We start from the raw sequence: 17,164 nt of genomic DNA, 5'->3' as shown, positions 1-17,164 counted from the left end.
GTAATAAGCTTATGATTTTCTTAGTAATTTTTTTTCATTTATTTCAAACTTTTGAAGTCATTCTTTATCGTGACACATTGCCTAAGAAACATCCAGTAAAAATAGTTATTTACGACCGTGCCAACAAACCCTCAAAGCGCTGCAGAAGCCTCCTCCGGTTTCTCTGACCTACTAAATCGACGTTGCACTAGGAAAGAGAAAGGACCCTTCTTTCAAATTCTCTTTAACCCCGAATAAAATCTGCACAGCCAAAAGGAAAGAAAGAGAGAGAGAGAGAGCGAGAGGCTTCTTTGTTCTCTTTTGCTTCTTCTCTCTTCAACAAGATCCCTTGAAAAGCAACCAAAAAAGTTCAATCTCCCTCAGATCTTCCCTTCACGGTTCACGAGAGACAGAAGAGAGAGAGAGGGAGAGAGGGAGAGATGTCAACTACTGCGACGTCCACGCAGGGCATGCTCAGCCAGGCAGCAGCACCAACCATGTTAGAAGACCAGAACCTGCCCTCGCAGCTGGGTTTCTACTCCATCTTCCCGTCCAGCATGGGCTCCCTCGCTTCATGCTCGTCGTCGCTTTGCTTCAACCAGACCCTCAAGTCCCTGTTCACTCTCCCTTCTTCCCTCGTTTCTCCCGATCCTCCCTCGAACAGTAATAATAACAACCTCACGCTCATCACCGAAACCCTACTTTCGTCCACCGCTCCGCACAAGCAAAGAGAGAATCTTCAGACCCCTTCTGAACTCTTGGGAGGCCCCCAGCTTCTGTCTTTGCAAAGATCAACCCCGAATCTCTGGTAAAATCAGAAAAGAAAAGGAGAACAGAATCGATATCTACTGATAAAACTGATCATTATTTATGATACCCTTTTCTTGAAATTCTATCGTTTTGATGTCTTTTAGGGCATGGGGTGAGTTGAGTGACCAGAGCAGCTTGGTCATGAGATCCTCATCCGGCGGTGGAGATCATGGCGATCATTATCGTGATCACCACCACCACCAGAGCATGGGGGTTTCAGCCTTGAAGATGAAGAAGATAAAGGGGAGGAGGAAGGTGAGGGAGCCGAGGTTTTGCTTCAAGACCATGAGCGATGTGGATGTCCTGGACGATGGGTACAAATGGAGGAAGTACGGTCAGAAGGTGGTCAAGAACACTCAACATCCCAGGTAAATGTGGTCTCTAAACCTCATTATCATCATTTTCTTCAGACACCCACAAATTAAATTAGCGGCAGATTTCTTCTTTTCTTTTTCTGGGTCTTTTTATAAGTTTATTGATAGCCTTTTTGCGCTTGATCTCACAAAGACCCGCTCTTTAGCTTTATACTTCATGTGCCCCATCTCTCTCTCCCTCTTTCTCTCTCTCTCTGTGAGGTAACATGATTATGTCTGAACATCATTGGATTAATGGGATTTGCAGTGTATGGCGGTGCAAAGGAGATTATTCCAATTATGTGGAATGAATGAACTGAGTTGATAATTAGGCGCTCATGAAACAGGTTTAACTCGGTGAAAACCAACTAATTATGAGCTTGGAAAGAGGAAAATCATGCCTAAAAGTTAGCAAGACATGCAAACAATTGATGCATTATCGCGATCCATGCTGAACAAAGAAAGCACCATCAATCAAAAAGTGAAATGAATACCAACGACATCAAGGACATGCTGCGTTCTCGTCTAGGATTTTCACATCATAATATTTTTGGGGTGATCAAAAGGACGAGCATGGTCTAAGTTGATTATCCTATAGGGATTTCTAAACTCACTTTTGATGTTTTCACCAGTCAACAGCCATGATTTAGTTGTCACTCATTATTTTTGACATTGAGGAGAATGTGATTATTAGGGGACTTCTTGGTTTTACACACCAGCTACTTCATTCAAGAAAGGAAGATTATTGTTATGCTTTCATTATAGTTTCTATTTTCTTGTTCTTCTTTGGCCAAAATGCCTTTATATAGTTACATAACAAAAAAGGGTTCACTTCCGACAAAAGCGGGAACAGTAGTCTCACATGTCGGAAATGATTTCACTGCTGTACTAAATGAATGTTCTGGTCCACGAGTATATCGACTCTCTCTTCACTTGTCTTAACATGTATTGCCACCAAAAAAGAAAAAAAAAAATAGTTACATTTGGGAAATCTTGGGATATTCTCATCAGTGGACATTACCTGTGATATCTGTGTATAGATATTTTTCGGTAATTGCAAAGTCAAAGGTCCTTTGGTTTTACCAGTTATCCTTGAAAATGAGTCTGTTTTGGAAAATTAGTGAAATTTTGAAAATCAAGATTTGTGGAGTTGAATTCTATGGTAGAATAGAATGAAATGTCCCAAATAGCAAGGCCAGTGTGCTACTTCAATCCATTGTGTACTTGTGTGCCCTTTCTGTAACAGGATGCAATCTCACCAAAGTAGGTATATTCCGAATTACAAAAACCTCGATATACTAGTGGGTCGGGTCAGATGTGAGCCAAAACTTTTTCGAGAGTGCAGCAGCCATGCAAAACTTGTGTGATTAGTATTAATTTATGTTCTTCAAGTACATTGGTTTGAAATTTGGAAGAAGAATTGCTTTTTCTTTGGTAAACATCAATAGCATCATGCTGTCTTATTACCTTTAGCTAAAGTTAGCTATTCTTCAAAAGAGAGCCTATCACGGGTGAGTCTAGGGATTTGAGTTGAAAAGTTATTGTAAGATTTATAGTCATATAGATCAATATTGTCTCAACCATTAATTATGTGGTGGATTCACATGATCAACGATTGAGATGGACTTGATCTACGTTGTACGTATATTAGCTTTATAATTCTTTTTTCGCACCCAAGTCTTCATGAAACAGTGCCTTCTGTCGCATGTGTTTCTTCCTATGTAATTTTTTTCCAAATATCATTCCTGTGTGCCTTAAGGCTATAGTTGCGCTCACTCATTTGTCAACATACATTCTGTCTCTTCTTCTGATGCTCTCATCGGTTTCTCAATCAATTCTCAATCGTTGATGTATGAAAATAAAGTACGCATCAATGGTTGAGATAGATCGAGATGCACGTGCCAGTTTTGTGTCAAATGGAGTGTTCATGTCCGTCGTTTTTCGTCTGCTATTGCCAAAAGCAAAAGGATGTATATGATAGCGTTTATTGGGTTCATCTACTTTTTTGTTGCCTAGTAAGAGAAGGGCGTGAATGTGAGAAAATTGATGATTATTGAAGCTGTCTCTAGTAGCAAATGATCTTGCCTGATGATGAAGTAAATCGAGTGTGGTCCATGTACCCATGAAGGGCCGGGCGATGAACATTTATGATGGATCGCAATGCATGAATCATGATTCGTGATCCCCCACACGAATTGAAGTGTCCCTTGATCTTAGAAATTGCCATTGTTCTTCAAGTCCAATGTGTCTACACTATTGTTAGATCGGCTCACAGCAAAGTTGCCATCTTCGTTGCAGAAGCTACTACCGCTGCACGCAGGACAACTGCCGGGTGAAGAAGCGGGTGGAGCGGCTAGCTGAGGACCCGAGGATGGTGATAACGACGTACGAGGGCAGGCACGTGCACTCACCGTCGCAGGACGTCGAGGACTCACAGGCCTCCTCGCAGCTGAACGACTTCTTCTGGTAGATACTGATCATACGTATATAAGGGTATTCGTATATTCACCAGGGTCGAGCAATAATCGGCATTAACTGCTTCTTTCTTTTCTTTTCTTTTCTTTTCTTTTCTTTCTTGATTACTTGTTTTTTCTTCTGGTCCTTTTTTTTTGCGGTGAAACTCCGAGTCAACTAGTGGTCAAAGATCACTTCGGTGACTTTCCTTTGATTCTGAAGTTGAATCCACGCTTTGAATTTTTGCTGATGTTTGGTTGGAGAAAAAACTGTCGTCGCCTGTCATTCATTTTGGGCCTCAGTTTATATGGTGATGATGATAATATCTGTATTTTGTATGTAAACTTTTCCTTATTTTGTCCTGAATTTTACTTGGTTCCACCATCAAATCTTGGGCATGTGTTAGGTCTGATCTTTGATTTCGCAATGAAAGAAAACCTCGATGTACCCAAAAATCTCTCTAAGTTAAAAGTCCGCCAGCACTTTATTCCGCGAATAATGCATGGTGAAAGGAAGATTAACGTTGCGCTATTCCAAAAAAGCACCTCCTTTGGAGCCGTACTCTTTTCTCATAATCATCGTAGCAGTAATTTTGAAAGCCATGTCGGCTTTTTATTTCAATTACCAATTTGTATTCTGAGTCTTGAAAGTCTACACTTTGCGTCTCTTGATAAGATCTACAAACCCAAAACGATGAATCTATCATCAAACTTAACCAAACTCTAAACCATTCCTGTGTCTTTCTCTGTCTTCGCTGTGAGCTCCCATCGCCGACCGCAACCCGCGCCGCCGCCTTTTCCAACTGGCACCGCCGCCTTTTCCAACCGGCATAACATTGTTGCCGATAACAATCGAGCCCTCTAAGCTCGACACCAATGGAGGTCGACAGATTTGAATCGAGCCCGACACCGGCGAAACTCGAGACATCTATATAGTCAAGCTCTACATTAGTGGAGCTCAACAGGCCACTGCTCAACCAGGGTGGCGAGTGGTGATGGAATGGCAATTTCGGCATACCATGATACGAGGTGATAGAATATACTTTTTCATTAGTCATATCATTATCTTGTAATAATGCCAAAAACACGGGTGTCACAAAAATTCAAATTCATTACTCAATTTACTTTTCAACTTTTCAACTCATGTTTATCAAGTAGTGAGTATTTTATTGACTAATTTCATGATATAATTATACCGTTTTGTCCAGATACGTACTCTCACAATTTAGAAAACTTGAGACGGAGGTAGTTTGGGGGCCCATCACGTTTGCCCTGCAAAAATAAGGACCCACAAAGAACGAGATCCGGCCCATTAGGTTTGTCTCGTGGGCCTGATAGTGAGCCGGGCTAACTCTTACTGACCGGGTTATCCTCTTCCTTTATGTTTTCATTTATTTTTTCCTATTTAGGTCAATAGATATATATATATATATATATATTCAATTCCTTATTGGGCTTTTGAATAAAGAGTTAATATTATTAAAAACCCAAAACCGGTATCCCACGGAAAATTGATCTCACATTAATTAATTTTTGACTCACAAAAATCCCAAAACGTGGTACCCCATGATGAATTAATCACAAACTAATTTGTCTCATATTAAGTCATGAACTAGCACTCTCATGGCACTTTTACCACAAATCTACTCATTATTAGCAATTTGGAATAAAGAATTACTACTATAAAAAATAATCTAAAATTAGCACTCATATTTACTCTAGACTATTTTTCTTCTTGTCAAAAAAGCCCAAACTATGTACCCCACGATACATTTATTGCAAAAAAAATTTAAATCTCATAAAAAAAAATATCAACAGTATTTTAACCACACAATAAACCCAAATCCATCCTGTGCTAACAGTTTGGGATCTAAGAGGGAAGATTTGGTTTTGAGTATTGGTTCGGGAACTTCATGAGATGACATTTGATTCAGAATAAACACGTCATGAGGTACCAATTCAAAATCTTCAACAAGATCAACTTTCAAACAAACAACATCAAGTTAAAGAAAGATCGAACTACAAAGCCATGACAAAAGCATCAAATACATTCACAACCACATCAATTCGTCGACGCGCAACTTTCCGACGACAAACAACGACCTCGAATCCGAGCTACTCGTGCACATTAGTACATCACCCTTATGTGAACCCTAGAAGCCCACATACCGAACACAAGGTCGTAATCAAATCAAGTACGATCAAAGCAGATGGGGCAAGATATTTCAAGAACAAGCGATAGCATCAGCTCCATAGGCGCCAACCTACATGGTGCATTTCTAAATATTATACAAATGGTCTAGGTTGAATCGGACAGCAGAGGGGGGCTTTGTCAAGGTGTTAACGTCTGGACCAGACAGGGCAGGAACAGGGAGAGCGCATCCGAGGCTGGCGCTTTGCTGGCCTTGCCAGCCACGTAACCGGCACTTTTCCTTTGGCTCCATCGGAGTCCACGTAGCGCGCATCGTGCCATGCATGGGGTACGTCCTTACGTATGCTTCCGTACATCCTTTGGCCAGTACTAAGTTAGGTGTGAATAATTATAATTAATACTTCCTAATCTCACTTATAATATTTTCTGGACAGCTTGTGATTTTTTATTTTTTATTTTTTTGGTGAGTGAGCAAGGGCCGCGAATCTTTACTTGCCTTGTGTCGTATGGCATGAGAGATTCTTCTCTTTAGAATGCTTTCTTCTTCCTTTTTTCCTTGCCCATTTGGGGTTGGAGATTTAAAGTCTGTTTGAGCGATTGAATTGCTGGATTTGGATTTCGATCTCGTTTTGATCGGTGTCATGTCCGTCGTTACTTTTAATGTTTCTTATCTATAATTGTTGTGATCAATGATAGAACGGGTTTTCTTTCTAATTTCTAAGTCTTATCTTTAAAGCGGATGAAGTAGGCAATTCAAATTTTGCAAGTGATTATAATTAAGTTCTCCTTTTTCAATTACTTTTTTTTTGTGTCATATTTCAATTACTATTTAATAGGGGGATTAGAGAAGGGTTAATGAGCAACCTTGGACTCTCATAAAAGTACAATATCCTTGGCTCACTTGTGAACGTGCAATCAACTTATCTTTTAACATTATTAACTCTGGGTATCTTTTTTTTTTTCTTTGGGGCGAATTTAATTAAGAGACAAACTTTGGCCAAAGGATAAGTTAGGAGAGGAATGCAACTGCGCCAGTTAAACAGTGCTCAGGTAGAGCCTACTCTCTCTCTCTCTCTCTCTCTCTCTCTCTCTATGCGGATCTTATTAGCTTGTTGCCCGACAGTATCCTCTTTTTTTACTCCAAACTATTCGTTTAGCCACTCTACGTGAGTCGTTAGATCATTTGGATTCCACATGTATCTCATTGGATCTAACGACTCGTATAAAGTGAACTAACATAAAACGGGAGTTTTTAATAATTTTCTTTATTACATAGGATGAAATATTTGCCCCCTTTTAGACTTTTTTTAGAACCTAAACTCAAGAAGTAGTCATTACCTTGTGGATTAGTAGTGTTTGGACATGCAAACTTAGATTCAGAAGGAGGTAACAATTTGGCCAAATTATAGCTCAAAAAGGGATTGGAGTAAGTATACTTTGCATAAATCTCCATAACTTGTCAAATAAAATTACTCTAAATTGCATCGATTATTATAACAATAAATGCATCCGCTATAGTAAGGTGGGTAGCATAAGCTGGACTCAATCAATTTTGTCAGTCCCCAAGGTCAAGCCTAACTTGTTCGTCAAAGATGACAATTATTAGAAATACATTTCAACACTCGAACTACACCCGTTATAATTTTTCGACGATTCATTTCTCACGATAAATACCGTTAATGGTATAAAAACTTACACGAGTTTTTACCATGCACGTTTAATATATGTCTCGAGAACACTTGTCAGCAGGCGACTTGCCCCCTCATTATAAACATAAATTAGGCAAACTTCAATTTATAATGGGGGTCCACTTTAGGAGGAGCAGCAGCTAAAGGGTGGAAGATCAAGACAAGAGGTTGGGCTTTCAATGCAAGGAGAGAGAGTGAAGTTCAACCATGTGGTCCCTCGTGACCCGCACGTTCAAACCCCGATTTCAAGGACGACTGGATTTAAAGTCATTATTAACATCCTTTTCTTCCAAATCTCATTAATTATAGACTCATAATCTTTTTTAATTAATAATTAGACGACAATCCCCCCAAAAAATAAATAAAATAATTTGGTTGTGTACTCTTCACGTTTGATTCTCCCACATTGGGAATCTTTACCTCCTGATGTTGGGCCTCATCTTTACGTGGGGGAAACAAAAGAGAGTAAGCACATCGAAACTATCAAAACCTTTTCATGGAAATTCGTTTGAGATTGAAAAAATTATGAATTCGACTGAGTCCTTTCTTTATCTTCATTAATTAAACCAAGATGGAAATACGATGTGGTGCTTTAAACCCAGAATGGAGTCGCTCTTTTAAAAGATTTGTGATGGTTCGATTATAAATGGTAGGTAATTCCGCATTTGATCAAAATTTGATAATTGGGTGAAGTCTTGTTTAGGTTTGAATATTGTTGAGTCTAAAAAAGAGAACTTATTTCCGAAGTTAATTGTAAATAGTTGGATTTCTACATATGAATAGTTACAAAGCCATCAATCCGTTCATGCTAGTATATTCGGATATATGTGTTTTATCGGCATATATGTATCACGTAAGATCTCGAGAATGTTGTCAATTATATTTTTATTAGCAATGCGTTGGACCTATATCAATACATAAATACTAAAAAAGAAAATAAATTTGTAAAGTTAAATGTACAAAAAAAGAAAAGCACTTAAAGTTAAATTTTAAAAAGGCAGATCAAAGATTTTAAGACTGAAATTTAGCTAAAATGAATGTATGGTAAAACAAAAGTAGGAAAATAAAAAAGCGGTTGAAAATTATTAGCATATTAGCAAGATTTCAATTTATTCTTATTTGAGGAGACGGGTGTACTTATCTAGTGCCATATTTTTTACACAAATGTTTTGCATGGAGAGTACAGAGATGAACATTCTCTCTGGCCCGGCTTTTATCATATATAATAGATGAACCCTAATTGATCTACACGTAAAATTAAAGTTTTTTTAGTTTCTTTTTTGAATTTGATGCGTATATATATGTACGTACTTGCTGGAAGAGAAATATTACTACGCAATCAAATATTTCCAATTGCATTTTCCAGATGACGGAACCTTCTTTGTGCTTATCATACAATCACCAAAAGTATACAAACGCAAGTAAAATGTATGCATAGGAAATTCTAGGCCCAATTCCCTAAAAAAACTAAAAAACCTAACTTCAGGTCCAATCCTAATTGTCCCGATTTTTTCCTTGAAAAAATCCTCCAACGATCATTCTAATTTCAAGTCTATTCACAAGTCCAAAAAATTACTAATAATTTATTTATATCAAAACACACAACTTTATTAATACCCTCATTTTCTTATGGAATAATAGTAGTCTCCCGATATTGATAATCTTAAAGAAACCAGTGATGATTTCTCAATGTGTAGGCAAACATGAATTAGAGGGAAAATCGGGGATTTTTGTAGACAAAAAAAGTTTGGAATAAAATTAATGTTGGACCCAAAATAGAGATTTTTTTAAGGAACCAGCCCGGAAATTTTCAATAATATTATATTAAAATATGCTAGCGACTTTTACCACAAGGGAATCTCAGAAAATCCACACGCTACGGATTGGCAAAAGCGAGACCTCGTGACTCACGAATTACCTCGATGAGGAATTTCATGAACAAAAAAAGAATCACTATTATTATTATTTTTATTATTATAAAAAAGGTGAGCATGAGTTTGCTTGGAATCTGTGAATTTTGACCACCCTGAACAAAAACGACAACTAATTATATCATTACCAAAAAAACATATTGTATTCCTTTATTATTATTTCGATTTAATTCGAATGGAGCTCGAAATTAAAGGAATGATAATTAAATAAAAAAGATAGGGGGAGAATTTTTTTTTTTTTTTTTGATAAATGTGAATGGTTGGAGATATAGGGGGGAGCAGAAACCGAGGGCCGTCGCCATTGGTTGCTTGGTCGTTTCGTCGTCGTTTTCCGGGGACAAGGAGAGGGGGTGGGGCCCACCGGACTGGCGGGCGCACGTGGGCAGGGGGCAGGGCAGCTGGCGCGAGGTTGCGGCCCGGCCGCCGTCTGCTGCCCGCCCGCGGGGGCCCCCTTATCCGGTCAGGCCCCGCACGTGCGTGGAAATATCGAGCCGTGGGGTTCGCACGTGTAGCCCTGGGGTCTTGTCGTCTTGTATGAAGTTTCGAGCGAAGGTCTTTTTCCATCTCTATTTTCTTGTGTTTTTTTTTTTTTTTTTTATCCTTTGAATTTCCATGAGTCCTTTTTTTTTTTTTTTTTTTTTTTTCGATTTTATATTGTTGGAAGATATGCTTGAAATCAAGAAGACCACTCAAATTGAGATTGATTCATAAAATTGATTCATAAAACTAATCATGGATTATAATAAATCAATCTGAAATTAGATGTGATTCCTTAGAATATGTTTTTTCCTTTTTTTTTTTGTATACACCTTGTATTATACATGTAATTTTTCTAAGTTGAAGAAAAACAATGTTCCCCAAAATTCCCTATAGCTTCGACTTTCTTCACTCTTTCTTATCTTCTTTCATGATATAAGAGTGTCTTCAGTCCTAACCAAGCTTTTGAGTTTAATTGCCTGTTAGTTCTATGTTATTGCAGAAAGACACGTTGAACTGCAATAACAAAGAACTTCTATGTCTCTCGAACATGTGAACTTTGCTATATTGATGATTGTTTTAATTTTTTTTTGGCAGTGTTCTGAAATCAAAATACCATCGGCTAAGGTCATGAGTCTGATTACAATGCGAAATCCAAATTACTTAGAACATGTTTGTTATTTCTGGAGCAAATTACGTCTTTGCACCTATTCAAAGATAAAAAGTACATATTTTGGTTCTTGGAATTGCGTCCATTTTCATATTTGGTCCTCGAGTTTATAACACGTGCAAGCAAACCTTTTCAGCTTGTAGAATTTTTCCCTACTATGTCTCTTGATCTTTGATAAGTCAACTTGTATGTCCATTCAAGTGTGATGTGAGAGTTTGTTTGGTTGTTAGGACAAGGATTACGGCAGGATGAGATTAGGTGCGATAACTAGACCCTCGAATTGTAGATGCGAACATTATTAACACCCATTTGAGTGTTTAGCATAACTATGATGGATTGAAAATTTTTATTTAAAAGATCAATTAAACTATTGAAAGTTGCAACAACAAGAGAAAAAAAAAATCTACAAATCTTCCGAAAGGGGTGGCTGCTGAGGCTAATTCTAAAAGATGTTCAAAAGGCAAGCTCTTAAGGATGATGGACAAAGGTTGTGTTTGATCGCTAGAATTTCTAATTAGAATCGGATTGAATATGATAGAATTTGAAATCAACGAATTTTATTATATTCTATTCATTGTTTGATGAATTGCAATCATAATGCTACATATTTTCATATCATATCCTTTTCTTTTCTTTTTAGGAAATGAATCCGAAAATGCACAAATGAAAACATTGAGAATTTTTCACAATTCACCATCACAAGAAACTACGAATACACAAAAGGAGGCTACCTCCTTCAATCAATCCATAATCATTATAGGATCCAACCGTTAAACAGAAAAGGAGCTCATTGATACACGTTCTTCGAGAATTATAAATATTCCTTTTAAGTTTAAATTTGTTCATTTGAAATCTCACGTCTTCAACTTCATAATTATTTACTTAGGGTACATTTGTTGCTAAAAAAATATAGAGTTTTTGGAGAATATTTTCCAGTCAGTTATTTTTTTCATTATTTTTGTTTTTCTATATTCATGGAATACGATTCACTTTCAAGATACCTTGGTGATGAAATGGCAGACACGCGAGACTGAAAATCTCATGCTATTTTTTATTTTCATTTTTTAAAAATTGAATTTAAAATTTTAGTTATTTTTTTATTTTTATTTTTTTAAAATATCAAATGTTTTATAATTTTCCTTCTCTTTTTATTTCCTTCCATCGTTCCTTAATAAAAAAATATGAAATAATAAACTACATTAAGATACCTAAAATAAGTAATAATATAAAGACTAACACTCCATTCGTTTCACAAAAACATGGCATTTTTGGAAAATATATTCCAAAAAGCTATTTTACAAGAAAATGTTAATATTTTCTAGTATTAAACTAAAACTTGAAAATCAATTAGAAAATATTTTCTGCTGTTTGGTAAGGAAAATCTCTTCCTTCATGCAATCCTTTTCAATGAGTTTTTATTTTATTTTATTTGTACATTTTTCTTCTTCTTCCTTGGATGGTCACCAGCCATAGGCGAGCTTTAGGTATGTCGGATCAAACGAGGTTCTGGCAAGGCTTAAGCTCGCCAACCTTGGGGAGCTCGGCTTCACTGGATCAATCGAGACTCGAACTTGCTTGTACTTGGTCATTGGCCAGAAAAGAAGATTGTTATTCAAGAAAAATAGCTTCATACCATGGAAATAAGAAATCATATCCGTCTTAATCTCACTCTCCACATGTGACAGTTTTGTTCAAGCTATATCATTGTTATATTCAACCCAAAATTATAATTTCTCAAATAGAAACCAAACACATGACACAACGACTAACTTTTATCCCGACTACCGAATACAGACAAAAGGAACTTAATGACACATCACGAGATTCCTACGTCGAAGAAGGAGGCTAGTGGTGTCCCGCCGTCCTTTTTGCCTTTGAATTCTCCATCCCTCAATCGGCACAAGAGACGCAAGCTGGAGTTAGCAACCTCTTCACGAAAATGCACCTCAAGTCGTCCAGGAACCTTTTGTCTAAAGCGTGCAAAGACTCTTGAAATGGAAGCGACCCACCACTTATGTAGCACCAACACGGACACGTGACACGTGACACGACACGACATGACACGACACGCCGACACGTCATTTCTTAAAAATAGAAAATTTCGACACGTTTCGACATGTTATATATTAAATATATTTTAATATAATAATAGCCTATAATTAATTTACACGAAAAATATTAAATAATATCATTCATTATTGTAATTTGTTACAATAATACACAAAACTTAGAGGAAAAAAACATTGTTTAAAGAAAAATAATGAAATGATATTTTTAAATTTATTTATTTATCATATATAGGATTTTTTATTACTTCTTTCATAGTAAAAGACTTTTTAAAAAAATAAATCAATTCTAAAAAAAACAAAACTGAAAAGAAAAATTGACCCGTGCGTGTATATTTATAGCAATTTTATTACTTCTTTTGTGTATATTTATATTTTGACCCTTCAAGTATTATAAATTTTTAAAATTGACCCCGTGCGTGTCGGAATTGCGTGTCGGAATTCTAGACTCGAGTGTCGGAGCGTGTCGGAGAAAGTTGACCACGTGTCGGGACGTGTCGGAGCGTGTTGGAGTGTCGGACACGACACGAAGGCTTCCGGAGAGTGTCCGTGCTACATAGCCCACCACCTCCCTCTTTGCCAAGTCAATATCAATTCCGCCTAACAAGCGTGCGAATATTGGCCATTTATGAGGTGCGTCAAAAATAACTCATAATGTCATAAGATATTTTCCTAAAGTCGATCATTTGTCGTCGGTCTCGCTAACGGACGAGCGAAAAATATTTTTTTAATGGGGATGGAAATATTTAAATATGGATCGTTGCTGATTTTAACGAATTTTTTAATCGACTAGCTTTTTCCAATGATGCGAAACAAGCGATCGGTGGCATATTTCAATCGATCGATGTCCAAATCCATAGCCTCTAGGTTGGCCAACGTTTGACGCCAATGACCTCCCCATTTCCAAGACTTTGCCAACATACTTTCGAAATGGCCCAAAAAGGAGAATTTTTTCAGTTTTAGCGACGAAAGTAGAGATATAGGTAGACACATTCAAGGTTCTAACTTGAAACAGTTTTAACACGTGCTTGTAACGATCGCGACTGAAACCTACAAAAAAACCATATAATTATATATTTATTTTTTAAGATTGCAGTTGTTGCGTTTTTAACGAATTTGGAATTTTGAAAAAAAAACAGTTTTAATATTCATTTTTAAAAAAATTGAATTTGTAGTTTATCTTGTTATGTTCAGAAATAAGCAGATGCCAGGATTAATTTGTGCATTATTTTTTTTATTTTGGCCCGACTCCGAAAGCGACGTCGTTTCACAAAAGCTGACCGCCGACACGTGCAGATGCCCGGACGAGGGCGCATTAAACCGGGGGCGGGCCCCACCCCCCACGCGCGAATCTTTTGCGTTAAATTCGCTGCGGATCCAATCGCGTTTAGCCTGATCCAATAGGGAAGCGCCCCTCCGCGGGCGGGGGCCACGCCCGCCCCCACGTGGGGTCCCGTCGGTTCGGCTGCCCACGTGGCGCCTCTCTAGGGGCTCGGCTCGAGGCTCGGGTGGCCCGAACCGCGCGTGCGTGCGGGCGGGCGGGCGTGCGGGCGGATGGGGCTCGAGTCATAGCTTTGAATGATCTCGAGCTACTACTCTTTTTTTTCTAGATGCTACCGTAAAATTAGGCTGGTACTGATGGAGATCTTCAACCAAAAGTTTTGTTGTTGTTGTTTTGCAGTGTGTGCGTGTCGTTTTCAGCGTATCGACTCCCCTTGCACCGTGCACGATGGGTATCTAAAGAAGTAGGATATGCCGAATTAGACCTACTTGATAGCGTATCACGGTTGCAATGGTTTGTGGAATTTTCATTGTCATGAGCGTCGGTTGCAATGGGTCTTTCTCGAGACGTCATAATGTGGGTCGGGATGCTTTAACTTATTTCTGCATTGACATGAACGCTCGATCAGTAAGTCATATCGATCGGAAGTCTTTAATCTATAAAGCCGCCTTGGGAATCAAACCTATCCCAATCTCTCTCTCTCTCTCCCCTCTTCCTCCCCAACGAGCATGATAGATTTAGTTTGGGGATTAGTAGGAAGCATTGCAAAGACGAAGAGCTTGAAGGTCATGACATTTGGCACGAATTAAGAGAAGTTTTGCCTATCTTTTTTACTTTAGGGAACTAAAACTTTTCTTCTAAATTCTACAGTAGTCAGCTTCTCTAATAATTATATGACAAGAACTAAATTAATTGCATGAAATTCGTTGGTATTCTGAACTTTTTGATTTGTACAATTGAATCCCATACCCTTTTCTTTTTAGTAAAAACTAAAATATACATTTTGCCTTTTTGATCAAAAATGTCCCGAATAAGCTGTATTTCCTCCTTCATTGATTAGATTAAGGAAAATTCCTCCAACCACACATCTAATTGGCGATTTACAAGTTATGAACATCACTAACATGCGGACTTAGAAGGTGATATTTATATTTGCACCCCCATCCATTTTAGGCAATCAGAGATGGAGAAAAATATGACCCTTCCTGATATTTTCCTAAGTGGAAGCCTTCAAAGCAATGATCTAAAGAAAAGCCATTTGGTAAAAAAAAAAAAAATTAGGACTTTTAGTGTAACTCGTTTATAACTTAAATTAGATATGGGTTCCAAAAAGCAACGTTAGAAAGCCTTCCCTTGCTTACATTAATTAATTCAGTTTTGGAGGAGTTTTTAATTGATTTTGTTAGAATGGATATTTTCATTCCTAACAATCTATTTTATTACAGTAATACAGTAGCTATTACGCTAAAATATAATAGAGCTGTAATGGTGTTACGCCATTTGGTTTTGTAATGTAATACTGATTACACTTGTTTAATTTCATGGATGACATAAATAATAAATAAATATAATCAAACTTCTCAAAATACCACTAAAATTAGAATTAGAGGGAAATATAGTTATCTATCACTTTAATAGTCAGTCATGATCCAGGAGTTTTGATACCCATATAAATTATAAGATACATAACTTATTATATCAACTATTTATTTATATTATGATAATTAATATATGATCATAACGAAGATTTAAGCATCTAAATGTTATTGTATTAAAATAAATGTTTTATTATCTTAATTATCACTTTTATAACCAATCATGGTTCTACCAAAGAAAACTTTATTTATTTTCCGATAATAATTTATGATTCTCATTTAAGTTTGATAATATAAAATGTGATTATACTAAAAACACATATTATTTGTTACATAATTAATGATATGACTAGAACAACAATTATATAACAATTAGAGCATGAATTAATATTTAGTAATTGGGAGAATCATTATATTATGAATATGTGATATTGAATAATGATTATTTAGATAATCGTACATTATAGTGAGCAACTAATATTATCAAGATAACGTAATTATTATTACATCAATGATTTACCTATTATTTAATATTTATTATATTGATCTTATAATATGTGATTAATTCGAATAAGTATAATGGGTGTTATAACATATAAATAATATAAGTGAAATTTAGATGTGAAAGTATAAACTGTGATTATAATTAATGATCCCACATTGGTAGAATAAGAAAAAAAAAAGATGGAGTTATTTCGGGAATATAATTATTACAAAGAGTGGTCCATCTAATAGCTCTCACAGCTTTAATTGCAATAGGGATAATGTTGTGGTAGTTAGTACTGCAAGCAAATACTGTAAAAAGCGGTAGCTTATAAGAAGCGTGCAACATAATAGTCCCTCAATTCAATCAAACTGAGTGGTAGGTGACACTATACGGAGCAATTGAGTTTGAAAGGGGGGAGGTTTCCCAATAAATTAATCAAATTCATATTCATTTTTTAATTTGCTAAGTTTTAAATTGTCAAAAATAACAGTTGTTTCCATTATTTTTCACAATACAAAAAATAAGAAATAAGAGAGGAGGCAGTGAAGTGAAGGCACGGCCTCCTCTGGCTCTTTTTGAAATGAAAGGGAAATTTGTAATGTGGCTGGTCAAGCACGTGTGATGCACTCTGTCCATGGAAAAGCAGACACCCTCCCCCATTTCTTATTCAGCTCAATGTTATGGAAAGAAGTGAAATTCATTTCTTATTAGCAGCACGCCAATTTGGTGCCTGCAAATTTGCAGCTTGTCAGATTCATGACTTCGATTATTTAAATCTCAATTGGCTAAGCTGGAGCCTAAAGGGCGTATCAAATTTTTATATTAAAAAAAAAAAAAAAAGAGATTAAAAAAAGGACTTATTTTGGTGTTGTGATAGTACCTAAGTTCAAAAAATATAGAAATTTACAAGCCAGCTAGCACAAAGTTTGAATCAAAGAAAAAATCTCCCCATTACACACTCGTGAATCTAAAGGGTACGTTCCAATACTCGTCGAAGAAATTGTACGTCGGATGGTCTATAATTGTTTAAATTTTGCAATCAAGGGTCGCTAGAATACCGCGTTTCCGAATTCGGAATAAAGAATTTCCCGATACCCAATTAACATAAATTACATTTTCCATATAAAATATCGATATAGGCAATCATATTAGTAAAACCCTAAAAATGTGACAGAGAGAGAGATGGGGAAGAAATCTTAGCCGAAAAAGTGCGCTTTTCAG

At 36.7% G+C, this 17,164-nt stretch overlaps 1 protein-coding gene across 1 annotated transcript; it reads left to right on the top strand.

Annotated features, from left to right (window-relative positions):
• The first annotated feature begins 204 nt into the window (after positions 1–204).
• LOC104418187 (probable WRKY transcription factor 13) lies at positions 205–3,985 on the top strand. Its single transcript, XM_010029452.3, has 3 exons — positions 205–787; positions 894–1,157; positions 3,441–3,985. The coding sequence occupies exons 1-3, from the start codon at positions 420–422 to the stop codon at positions 3,610–3,612; spliced, it is 804 nt and encodes a 267-aa protein (XP_010027754.2). The 5' UTR covers positions 205–419; the 3' UTR covers positions 3,613–3,985.
• Positions 3,986–17,164: the final 13,179 nt, after the last annotated feature.

This window comes from Eucalyptus grandis, chromosome 9 (assembly GCF_016545825.1).
Source record: "Eucalyptus grandis isolate ANBG69807.140 chromosome 9, ASM1654582v1, whole genome shotgun sequence".
Classification (NCBI taxonomy): Eukaryota; Viridiplantae; Streptophyta; class Magnoliopsida; order Myrtales; family Myrtaceae; genus Eucalyptus; species Eucalyptus grandis.
Note: the sequence above shows the minus strand (reverse complement) of the source record. Positions and strands in the feature narration are given on the sequence as shown.